We start from the raw sequence: 13,153 nt of genomic DNA on the forward strand, positions 1-13,153 counted from the left end.
CCGCATCAACTTGTAACTTGTATTTGTATCTACTTAAAAAATGTTGTTTTATATAGGTTCGTAAAAATATGTAGCAATAAATTAGCAATCACACATACGTTTTGTATAAAGTTTTATTATAATGATTTATGTACAACTGTATTTATTAATACATGGCTGTGTAAAGATAATATAATACATAATTGCTGATTAAGAGATAACATGTTATACTGTGATCACGTTTTGCAGATGCAACGTTCATGTAATATACTTAATTACTTTCTCTTCGGCGTTACGATAGATTCTAATTGATCCTGAAAAACACATATTATACATAAACGACAACCCAAGTAGTACATTTATTTCAAATTCGAAGTATGAAATGATAATTTATTAATTATTTTCATAAAATATCTAATGACAAGTACTTATGTAAATTTACAAATTAANAATATAATATATACATAAGATAAAATCCTGTATGGTTAATTATATAATTTATTACATAAATAATGTTAGTTTAAAACTGATGTAACGATGTTCAGTGGCGCAACTAGAAAAAAATTTCGGGAGGGTATATATCAGTGCTACATAATATATAGATAAGATAAAATCCTTCATGTTTAATTATATAATATATTACATAAATAATGTTGATATATTATATATAAATATAATGTATATATTTCTCAATATTATCATAAATCACAAGAAATAAAATAATAAAGTCATAGGTATAGAAATAAAGTCATATTATGAATAAAAAAGCACTTTCATCATAAATTAAGATTGAGTCTTCGTTTTGAAGTTTTAGCCATTTCATCAATTATCATCGATGGATCAACATTAATCTCTTAATCAAGATATTAATCTTGGTGTATATTGAGGACTGCCAATCCATTTAGTCTCATTTGACCAGTAGTATTTCTGAGATAATTTTTAAGTCGAAGCAAAGATGAAAAAGACCTCTCTCCAGTAACTGTTGTGACTGGTAGTGTAATTAATATTTGCAATAACTTTGAGATTACAGGAAAAAATCAGGATTACAATGGAAAAATAGTTCTGTTATTGTTGACGACAAATTTGGTGATTTGAATATGCAACTGTTATACCACAGTAAGTTCACCATAACCCACTTCTAAGCTAGTCAAATTATTGCTGTTGCTTAATATATCAGTATAAAAATTGAATATAATTTTGAAGTCCTCAAACGTTTCTTCAGATATTTGTTTGCTGGTCTTAGGTAATAAGCAGTTGAAACTTTTTAGTTTGGCCCTGTGTTCAAGAAATTGTCCGTGTAGTTGTTCAAGAAAATTATCAAGAAATGGGATGAATGTTGAGATTCTATAATATTCTGTTGGGTTATTATTCATAATATTACTCCTATTTTTTTGTTCACTTGTTGTTCTTAGAACACTAACAGTTATATCAAAACTTCTATAGACATCCTCCACTTCTGGAAAATATATTTTCAAACTCAGCATCAGCGTTATCACGGAATTGTTTTACAGTTGATTGAGTCATATCAGCAAATTCTAAATCTAAGTTTTCAGTTTGAAGAAATTTTTGCTCAAAGGAGCACTTAAAAATACTTTTACTAATATCATTAAGGCTACTTGAAACCTTAATTGATGGATGGAGGAACTAAGTTGGTTAGCTAAAGCAGAAGTCTCATTATCTTTCCAAGTAGATATTTCATTAAGTGCATCCACAACTGCAGGTTGAAGTTCATGAAACACAAGTACAGCGTCATGTAGGGCAAAACTTTTTTAGTTTTTTCAATTTTGATTCATGTAGTTCATTCTGAATTGATATTTTGAGTACATTTTGTCTTTTAGGATTGCCAAAAAAGTTATATGTAGCTTGCATTGTGACTATACAGTTTCGAATATCAGTTACATTACAACTAAATGAAATAGCCAAGCTTAAGCAATGTGCTCCACAGTGGATATATAAAGTCAATGGATATTTACCATTGATATGTTTTTGTGTTCCATTAAATTTCTCGGACATAGCCGCCGCTCCATCGTAGCCTTGCCCAATTAAGTAATTAAATTCGAGTCCCATGATCTCAAGATTTTGAAGTATAGTTTGTGCTAATGCTTTGCCACTTACATCAGTAACTTCCGCAAATTGTAAAAAATCTTCTCTAATTTTTTTTTGTTCTAAATGAACATAACGGACACAAATGGTCAGCTGTTCTTTATTGGAGATGTCACTGGTCTCATCAGCCAATACAGAAAACCCTTTGGCTTTGTTTACAGCACATACAAGATTTTTTAATATAAGGTTATTAGTTATTACAAGCAGAAAGTATCTCATTTTGTATTTTCCAGCTCAGATATGTTGCATTTTTTGCGCAAGAAGTTAAATGACTCATTAAATATTCATCTCCAGCATCTATTCGAAACCGAAGTAACTGTCTAAAATTTCCATCGTTACATTCTGGCTCATTAATATTCTCATTAGCATTTAATAACATTTCACTGTCCCTATGGCCTCTTAAGGCTATACCTTGCCTACCACAAAATATAACTGTTTTTGCTATTATAATAACCCTTAGCTGGTTTGCTTCAATTTTTTTTTAAGTATAGTGTTAATTTGAATATTTATTAAATCAACATTTTTCGATTTGACTGCCAAAAAATAGTCATGACGATATTGACATGTTTTATGATAATCACTTTCTGAATGAAGTTTGAAGTATCCTTTATCACCTAACGCCTTCTTCCAGTTGTCAAATTTTTCTAGTTCTAATTTTCCTGGGTTCTGATGTCTTCCTTTACCTACACCATCATTTGGACTGAAAAATACACAAGTTTTACAGTACACACCATTTTGCTCAAATGAATAATGAAGCTATTTAAATTGAAAAAACCATGCAATTTGACATTTCAGATTTCTTTTTCCAGTTTTAGGAAAAATATAGTTTGGATTGGGATGCTTAAGCTTTGCCAATGCTGTAACTTTTTCATCTTCAGACAACTAAAATAAAAAGCATCAAAACCTTACCAAGTACTAACAAGCAATAAACAAAAAAACTTATTATTATACTATTCACACTTTCTTTCCAACATAAAATGATACTACATTTTCTATATTTTTTTCAATTGCATTAACATCACAAGTGCTTGGCTAGTATGAAGCAAAGCAATAAATAATAATTAGCAAATATTAGGGTACTCAAAAAATTCAAGCAATCATTATTAAAAAAATGTAATATATCTATCATCTACTTTGAAAAAATATTATTAGCTGCATGCCTACATGCTGGACTGTTCATAATTATTTTAAAGTCATAAGTTGATAAGACTATAAAAGAAATTATATATTACATTTTTTTTTTAAATTTAAACATTACTTACAATCATTGAGCAGAACTATTGTCTACAACACACTCATCTTCTTTGAATGGGGATGTAACAATATTACTAGTACTTTCTTAGATAATTTTTGGAATTTTTGTAAAGAAAAACTCATTTATTTTTCGTTTTGCCATTTTTATAAATTATGATTATAAGTGATAATTTACTTTTAATTAAACAAATATAAAATAGTTTTTTTCGTACTGACTACACGGCGTACTCAGTTTTAATCGAGATCATGTTATCAAGTTCTGACGTGATTATATAGGTTATCATACAAAGTGTTGATATGCACACTAACGCGCTCTGACTGATTGCGCCGAATCATAGAGTAACTCTATGTGCCGAACGATCAAAAAGTTAGTTTATGTTTTAATTCTTATATGATTTTGTTTTTTGTCACACATATTTTTTACCTAAAATCTTGTAATAAGAAACATGTTTTCAGTGTGTTGTTTTTAACTAAGCCTCTGAAAAATTTCGAGGGGGGGTCAAAACCCCTTAACCCCCCCCCCTAGTCGCGCCACTGTTTTTGTATAATATTATTACTTTTATTATATGAATTTAATAATAATATCATCGTTACTTACTTTGACCAGTTGGTTGGCTTTTTTCACACCATCCAACTCTTCTGTTAGACGTTTAACCAATGCGTTGCGTTCTTCAGCCGTGTCTTGATCAATCTTCTCTGTCTTCAAAGTAATTTTCTTCAGCTCGGCCTCAAACCTTTCGTTATCGGACCTTAAATAGTTCGCACTTTTCAATAATTCGGTCCTTCTGTGTTCCCGCTAAAGTGGAAGATGACAACGAAAACTTGAATTTGTTTACAAAATGTATTCCCAAAATATTATAAAATACAATATCATAGTTAATACAAATTAATAAATAAAATATACCTTAAGCATTAATAGTTTGCTTGGTTAGGTTGGGTTGGGGCACATATCTTCTCTCTTAAGGACGCCATACAAACACATGGTCACCGGAAAAAAAAGTGAGAATGCAAAGCTATTGCATTAGATATTTAGATGGGAAACATCATTACCGACCACTGCGTACAGGTAGATAGAGGAGAACTGATCACTAAAAACCGATACGTACGGACCACCAGGGATAATTATTTCAGTAATTATCACAGAAGTATCACAGAAATTAAGTGGCATATTGCCATTGGTCCAATGGTGCAGGCACAAAGGTTTTTAGAAAACGAAGAAGTATCTGCAGTAGTACATAGCGTCACATGGACTAAGGTCTTGAAGTGAAAAACGAGCCGGAACGCCTGGTAGAAAATGGAACACTACGACTTAAAGGAAAAGAAAACTCAGAACAAACTGGTGAGTGGGAAGCAAGGTTTACTGGTAGCTATATTAGTTCAAGTGTGAGATAGTAGCTACTATGACGTACTGAAGAAAATCAGGAATGGTAACTAGGTATGTGCTGCCTCTAATGACATTATAGCTCTTAGAAGAACAAAGTACTGTGATCTTGTTGACTCCATAATAAGAGAAGACAAAGATAACTGAAAATTGGTGGAGGCGCTCGCAAAAGCAACTGGCGTCAACACTGTAGTCAAAAGATATAAAAGGATTGCGAGATTGTTGTTCAGGATCCAGATGAAATAATGGATGATGGAGCTCAATCAAGCACTTTTGATTACCACGGGTTCTGTGGTAACGAAAGTTAGGCTTCAAAAATATATGCGCAAGCCAGAAATTCTAAAATGGGCAGAGAGGGTAGTTTTGAAGGTCAGCTTAAATATATGACTCCGAGTAGGTATTAACAACTGTAGATTCCTGTGGTGGGAAATAGATACTCTAAAACGGTGCTTCGAGTGCTTTGGTATTGAGAAGGAACCAAAGGAATACGCAGGACCGGATAGGCATACATATTTTCAAGATTATTTCATTGAAGGTCACAATGCAGTGAGATGCACAGCTCCGGTTGTAGATAGATAGGCTTTACATTTTAACCTTAAAAAAAAGTGGCAGATTCAGTGGTTATTGCAGACTCAAATTGTCATTGTCAGATCCACAATGGTGTTTCAGGTAAAATTTCGACGGTATAAAAAATACTCATGACCTCATGGAGGCAATATCCAAAGAGCCAGGGGTTGACCTACTAGTTGTAAGCAAACAATACCAGTCTAAGAATACACAGGGAGACTACACAATCGTATCAACTTCAATTTAGTGATATAGTGTGATTATGCAGTTAGATAGATGGACCTGGAAAAAATACAAGTCGACCAAACTTCACGAATTCCTTGTGTCAACCAGAGTATCCATCAACTATAAATATGTGGATGCAAAAGTAGATTTAGTGAAAAAATTTCAAGGGGACCTGCTGATAGCTGCTTACCCAAGGGCAACTCAAATGGGGTAAGAAATAACAATTCTTTTGGAGAGTGGAAGAGATAGTAAACACAAGAACATAACTACATAAAATGCAAGAGGAGCTGTCATGAAAGGGACCAGACTAGAAGAATCCAGGAACAAAATGAGTATAAGAGAGGTAGGAAAAAACTGAAGTAGACAAGTAAAAAGACAGTTGGGACAAATTGTGAATTCAAGTGGAGACGTACTATTAGGGTCTGTCCTATAAAATAGTTATAAAAAGAGAAGTGGGCCGAAGGGTAATTCCAGGACTCATTTTACCCCCCAAGGTGGGTAGTATTGTGGACGCTTTGTTTCTGAGAGAAATAACAGAAAAGTTTCCACTCTCATAGCCCAAAAGAAGTTATTGGGAAAATAACTGATTGCGAAATCAAACTTTGCAACAAGAGCATCGTAGTAGGCAAGTCCCCGGGTCTAGATAGTGTACCAGACTTGGTGGTGAAAGAGATAGCGGTTAGGAGGCTGGAGATTCTGTGGAAAATGTTTACCTTAAGTGTTAGAACTGGAGTCTTTCCAATAAAGTTGGAAATCTACTAAGTTTGTTTTTGCTCTGTAAAGGAGTAAAGTCTCTCTAATTACAGTAATAAAATCTCCCAATATGTCTAGGTTACCGAACTGTTTTCAATTTATTAAAGTGCGCTTTATATTTAGGGTATCAATTTATTCAAACAGTATAATATAGGTAGACAACTTAAGAGATACTCAAAACATAATAATATTAAACTTAGATATTCAGATAACTTGATATAATATTTTTTTCGATTCATGCTTAGAGTACTTGCCTGCAATGATTTTCGAATCCCGTGAGCTAATGCACTCTCATACACTTCTTTATAGCCATCAATAGTCATCTGGAGTTCATCTCGAATCCGGATCAACATGTAACCCCGTTCCGCACAGTTCAACGTCACCTGTCTTATGACTTCGTCTATATAAATACACGGGTTGAATGTGAATTAAGTTATAAAATAAACCAACATTAAATAATTGTTTATTCTTAACCCAAACAATTAATTATAAGGCATTATCTTAATCGTTTTTAGCTAACATATATGGTTAACAATTATTTTTTTTTAAATAAAATTTTTAATTTATATGTTGTACAATTATGTAAAAATATTAAGTGTATAAATAAGTATAAAATTATTATTTTAGTTACGGGCTATGCAGTCGTAAAAGCCATGCTGATAACTTAATTTTATGCATCTCGTGGCTATTGCAAAACATCAGCAGATGTTACGCAGCTACCGATTATAAGAAACTATATGGTATTATGAATATGTGGTATTGTGGTAAGCATATTGGCTATTGTCAAAACAACATCTGATGGTAACAATTTCACGAATCCAAGAAATCAGAACCTTATCTTAATAGTCATGGTAGTGTAAACTAAACAAATTTAACTAGTATTTACTAATTTATTAGCTTTATTAATTTATTAGTCAAATTTAGCCTTGCCACCGAGTACTCATTGTTGCATATATTACGAAACTCTCCAGGCAGTAAGTCTCGCCACCGATAATAATGTATGATAGACTATGAACACGGAGACGCTTTCCTAGGTGCGGATACACACCACAATAAACCAATGGCACAACGTAATCACTGTATAACCACGGACGTTTTTCCAGCAACTTAAACTGGATCACTCCGACGAGTTAAATAATCACATTGGAAGCTCTTTTCAGCGCTATCGCCACATTGTCACCCTCAAATATATTATACTCATCATATAGGAAGTTGAACAACTTAAATAGACTTACTAAAACATTGACTGTATATTTCCTGTTTGATCGGACAAATCCCCACCTCTTTGGCGTTATATTCTTTTAAATATGAATCAAATTTATTAACAAGGTTTTTCACATCCCTGTTAGTAGCCGGTTGAATGGATATTTGTTGAGAAAATATTTTACCATCTATTTCCCATTCCCTTGGTGGTAATATACTATTCAAAACTTCTGTACAATTATGCTGTTTAGCCTCATCCACATAGTCTCCAGAGTCCATCGAGCGAACATTGTTTTCCATAGAATATTTGTTCTATAATCATAAAATTCTTTTAATTTACTTATAGTTTACTTCATACTTTCTTTAAAATATTTGCACAGTTAAATGTAAGATTAGGCACACGCTAATGTAGTGAAAAAAAAACGCTAACACTGCAAACACTGCAATGTATGCTTACTGCGGCAACCTAACGTATCACACTAATATCACCTTTGGTACCCTCCTTAGTGTATGGTTAGTTTTTAAGTTTTACTGATAAAATATCTTCATAAATCATGCTTGATTAAATTTTAGGATTTCCAAAATAATTCAATCAAACTCCGAATAATTGTATAGTTAAAAGAAACGATAAATGTTCAATGTTAAAAAAATATTGTCATAAAAGTTTCAAATAAGTTCTTTACATAAAAATCTGTCTCAGGACGCATAGCAGATGTGAAACATCGAAGTTGATGTTCATTGAAAAACCTTAATTTAATTAGTCTTTTTTTATTTTAATTTATAATAAAAGAAAACCAAAAAATAAAAATGTAGTAAAATAAATAAAAACAGTTTCGTTAATTAACTACATATATATTTCTTATTATAAATATTTTTAATTGTACAAATAACAATTAATAATAATGCAATTTGCAATAATTCATAAAAAGTGAATGTGAATTTTCAGTTAACTTTTTTATAATGAATTAATTTGTAGATGTTCTGTTAAATTTTAAAATGTTACGTATGCAAATTAAAATTTAAAAAAAAACATCGATGTAAAAATAGTAAAATTACTAAATTCTATAGCGAGGCTCTGGATCTAAAATGGAAATTTCGATTTTCAATGTAATAATGTAGTAATAGTGTCTACTATTTTGTTAGTGTTGTTTTAATTAATAGTGACCAAATTAACAACTGATCTAGGGATTATTGAAAAAAAAAAGAGGAAAAAGAACTGCGTATGCTTTCGAACAAATTAATACGTCTATACGTAATCAAATTTCTTGAAAATAGGGTTTGCAGGGGGCTGGAGCATACCATATTTTAAGGAGTAGTGCTTAGGCATTTCATGTGACATGCAAACATTTTTGCTTGTCAATATGCGAGAACTACTGAGTAGTGAATGAACATTAGTATGAGTAATTTTTTATCGTCTATTTGACACAAAATACGAATTCCCGGAACCACGATAATATCAAATCAAAGTATTATACATATAATTATTCTCGTATGAGAATTTGTCCGAAAAACGGTTTTTTGTTTTTTTTTATTAGCATCATAGTTGTTTATAGCAGTGTGTGGATAAAATTCATACGTTATCCACTTCCTGACGTAATATATGATACATTATGTGATCACTGCAGGGCTTTTTAGGTCTAAAGTAAGGAAAGGTTTTTTTTTCGGTGCACCCAACCTGAGGTGTTTTTTTTACCTAAACGCCTGTCTTGGTTCATTTTGATATTCAAACAAAATCGCTGACAAGAAAAACTTGAACTTGTTAACTTCACATGACGAATATTAGAAAACAATTTATACTTTTTTTGTTTTGTCATAATATAAGTTGAATTTAATTTGAAATGAATTAACCATTCTTATAATTTATAGTAATAATATTGCAATTTATTATCATTTCACTTATCTCTAATCGATTTATATCCGTCTGACATGCAGGCATACTTTTGCGACTTCCAAGATTCTTAGAAACGTTCTAAAGCCTATACGTGCATGCACATGTTAAACTAAACGAAGATTAATATTTTTGTTTTGGATCTCCTGCACAAATTTAATGCCAACAGTACCAAAAGAGGAAGAAAAATTCATATTATTTTGATCGGCTTATATAAATTTTGAAAAGTTAAATTATGTTCGTTGATCTATTTTCTAGGAGGTTTGCTTAAAAATAGATTTTTGATTTTATTTTTAGTTAATAGAGTATAATGCATAGTACGTTTTTTATAATATAATAATAGTAATATAGTAAGTTTTTTACAAACTTATATTTTGACTACATTTCAGGTAGTCAGTAAATGAAAAAAAAACTCCACTTCCGAGCAAACACAGTAAAAAGAAGTAAAAATCAGATATAGTTTTCAAAATTATAACCAAGTAACTGGAAATATATTTATATTTATTTTGCTTATTGGTATAAATGCATGGGAAATATACATAGGTACGTTGCTCCAGCCCCCTAAATGTTTGAAAATTGCGCACAAATGAGTTGTAACTGAGTCGATCAACCATGGCTAAACTCGCATGGAATATCGTTAAGTCCTCGCTGGGATGGGCATGTTATTGTTAATATTATTATGTACTATGTTTAATTATGACATAAGCCCGTATGCATTTTGTAGTAGACAATAATACCAACAACCAGACAGCGTAACGCAGCACAGATGCGTAGAGCCGAGTTGTGAACATACCAATGCGTTTCCCTGTGCCATGAACATTACTGAAATCTAATATAAGGTACTATGCAGGGGTGGTTTCAGGGGGGCCCTAGGGGCCACGCCCCACCCCCCCCCCCAGGCCCAAAACCCGTATTTCTAAAAAATTGGATATTGCTAACAAAAAATTACTAACAAAAAAACATATTATAGTATCAACTATTATAGATCCGCGTAAAAGTATGTAATTATTGGAGGTACGTCGGTGTATGAGTTGTAACATGCATCTACTATCTGTGTGGACTACGAGAATACTAAATAACTTGGGGAAATACTAAAAATATTGCCTTGATAAGAATTGTATTGTTATTATTCTAAAAATAAATAATAAAAGTTGTAATAATTGTTGTTTTATATTTGTTCTTATAAGTTCTGTAAAAATTACAACTATTAGCCCCCCCCTGCCAAGTCTCTGGAACCGCCCCAGGTACTATGCATAGCACATTTGTAGACAATGGTCAGATGATCTATGATCATATTGTCTATGATATATTAGTAATTAATAATAACTGATAACTGATAGGTATTTCGTAGGTAACATACTAATCATAAGCATGTAGAATATATTAATATGATATCGAAATATTATAATATGTTAAAAATAATAATTTTACTTCTCCACTATTATAGTCAATGAAAATAAATGAAAGTATTGTATATAATTAAACTAGATCGATAAAACATGGAATTTTATAAATATATACGTCACAATATCCACTGTATGAAATGTAAACATTTGATAAGCATTACTTTTTATTACACTATATTATGGACAATTTTTTTACCTCTTCATGAAATTCGTGAAATTCATTTTTTCCACATTGCGTAATATTATTATTATATATGAGTTGCTTGTTGTAATATAATATAATAATATAATCTAATTTCTTAAATAATGAAATATGAAAATTATAAACTATACATTTTTTTAAACTTAATTTTATATTTTATTATTTATTTGGACATGGTTGAAATTTGAAAGTAATGGAAATGACTATTGTACGACATTTTTTTTGGAAACAGGTACATATTGATGTTTCATATGGCCACTGGGGCTTTTGGACTTGCATGAACAAGAAAAAAAACCTTGTATACCTGTTGTGACTGTTACAGTTGTTTAACAACTTTGTCTAAAAAAACCCCGTAACTTGTTAAAAATGTCTCATATTTTTTTTTGAGTTATTTCCTGCTTCATATCATACTTCAATCATTTTATTAAATGATCTAATTACTTATACATATCTTCCACAATTTTTTTAAAAAATATTTACTGAATCTGTAGTTACCTATCGACTTTCGGAATATTTTGGAACTTTATCTTCGGCACCGTAGCATAATATTCTAGTAACTTCTCATAAAATACAATATTTACTTTATTAAATAAATATAAACAATTATTATTATATTATGAAATAACGTGTTACTTGTCTAAATAGTAACTGGTATAACACAGACTGACAGAGTATTGTCAACGGAAGCATACACTATAGTTTAGATCAGTAACTAGCATTACCTACAATAATTTGATATTTTATACGTTGAAATTACCTGATCCGCTGACGAATCAGTTTATAAAATGTACAACATACAAATTATATCAAGCAATTTTTATATTTATTTTATATACTATGATCTAATTATTGTCAAAAAATTTCATAAAAACTTAGAGCAAATCGTACAATTATCCAATACCAAAGATATACTCGCATAAATAGTAATATTACACAATGTTTGAAAATAAATTTCATAAACTTTATGAAAATTTCAAAAAATTGTTCATATAGTGTAGTAAAACGTAATTTTTACTAAATTGATACATTTCATGAAGTGGATGTCCACTTCATGAAATGAGTGAGTTCACTAAATGGATACGACACATAGATAATACTTGTTTAGTCTGTGTTGTCAACGTCGGCATAGGTTTAGTGGAAATCAATTTTGGAACATCGAACTGCACCAAATTCACTTCGGATGAAATTACTCTTTCAATAGTAGTCATTTTAGTACCAGCTTCTATCAAGATATTAATAATCTATAGGGAATGAGATAAAAACATATTATAGCTGCACATAATATGATACCTAAGTACACATCTAACATCATAGGTATAAAGTACTTTTAGTTTTTTTATATATATTAATATCAATAATCATGTTTAACTTAACTTGTAGTAGATGTAAGTATCATTTAATGAAGTAAGTGAAATAAAATAGAACTTACTCTTATAAATTATATTAATATTTTATAGAGTAATTGAACAATGTTATAAATGGGAATAAACAAAAATATCGTTATTAAAAAAAAACTGTATAAATGGCATGGAAACAATATAAAACATTATATTAGCATAATTAAGTTAAAAGTATAAAACATGATAAGATCAGATAAATATATATTAAACCGATTACATCCAATTAAAAAAAATAAATAATATCGAATATTACTTTTTTGGTGACGAATCAATGTGCTTAAAAAACCATATGAGACTAATTAATGAGCATTTACCTGTAGGTAAATCTTAAAACAAACATGCGAGTTGAATGTACGTCTATAGCTCACCATATAGGTGCTCAAAAACTTAACCAATTGTGTGAAATTTTTAAATTATTAATGTAGATATCAGAAAAGCTTAGAGAGTAGTGAACCACATTCAATTTATACCAAAATCCACCCACCATAAGCCATATATGGTGACATATACCTACATGATTATATGATATTATATATATATTAGGAAGAAAATGTTTCCGGAAAAAAGTCACCGGAAAAAGTCTCCAAATAAATATTTTATTTAACTTCAGTCTTTTATTATATAGATATTTTTAAAGATAGGTACATAGCCCATAAGTAGTTCATGTTACATATTTTATTGAAAATAATAAACGAACTAAATTCAATAGGTATCTTTCTAGGATCAAAATTTATTCTTACATATTGTGTAGGTACCTAGAGTCCTAGACGAAAGAACATAAAAAAAATTATT

General features: G+C 30.5%; 1 protein-coding gene across 1 annotated transcript; it reads right to left on the minus strand.

Moving 5' to 3' along the window:
• Positions 1-254: 254 nt before the first annotated feature.
• On the minus strand, positions 255-12,169 carry LOC111033792 (33 kDa inner dynein arm light chain, axonemal-like). The gene is made up of 5 exons (XM_022314717.1): positions 12,059-12,169; positions 7,498-7,777; positions 6,517-6,662; positions 3,935-4,132; positions 255-293 (listed from the first exon to the last, which is right to left on the minus strand). Exons 1-5 carry the CDS (start codon positions 12,167-12,169, stop codon positions 255-257), a joined length of 774 nt encoding a protein of 257 aa, XP_022170409.1.
• Between the last annotated feature and the right edge of the window lie 984 nt (positions 12,170-13,153).

Source organism: Myzus persicae, unplaced genomic scaffold (assembly GCF_001856785.1).
Source record: "Myzus persicae strain clone G006 unplaced genomic scaffold, MPER_G0061.0, whole genome shotgun sequence".
Lineage (NCBI taxonomy): Eukaryota > Metazoa > Arthropoda > Insecta > Hemiptera > Aphididae > Myzus > Myzus persicae.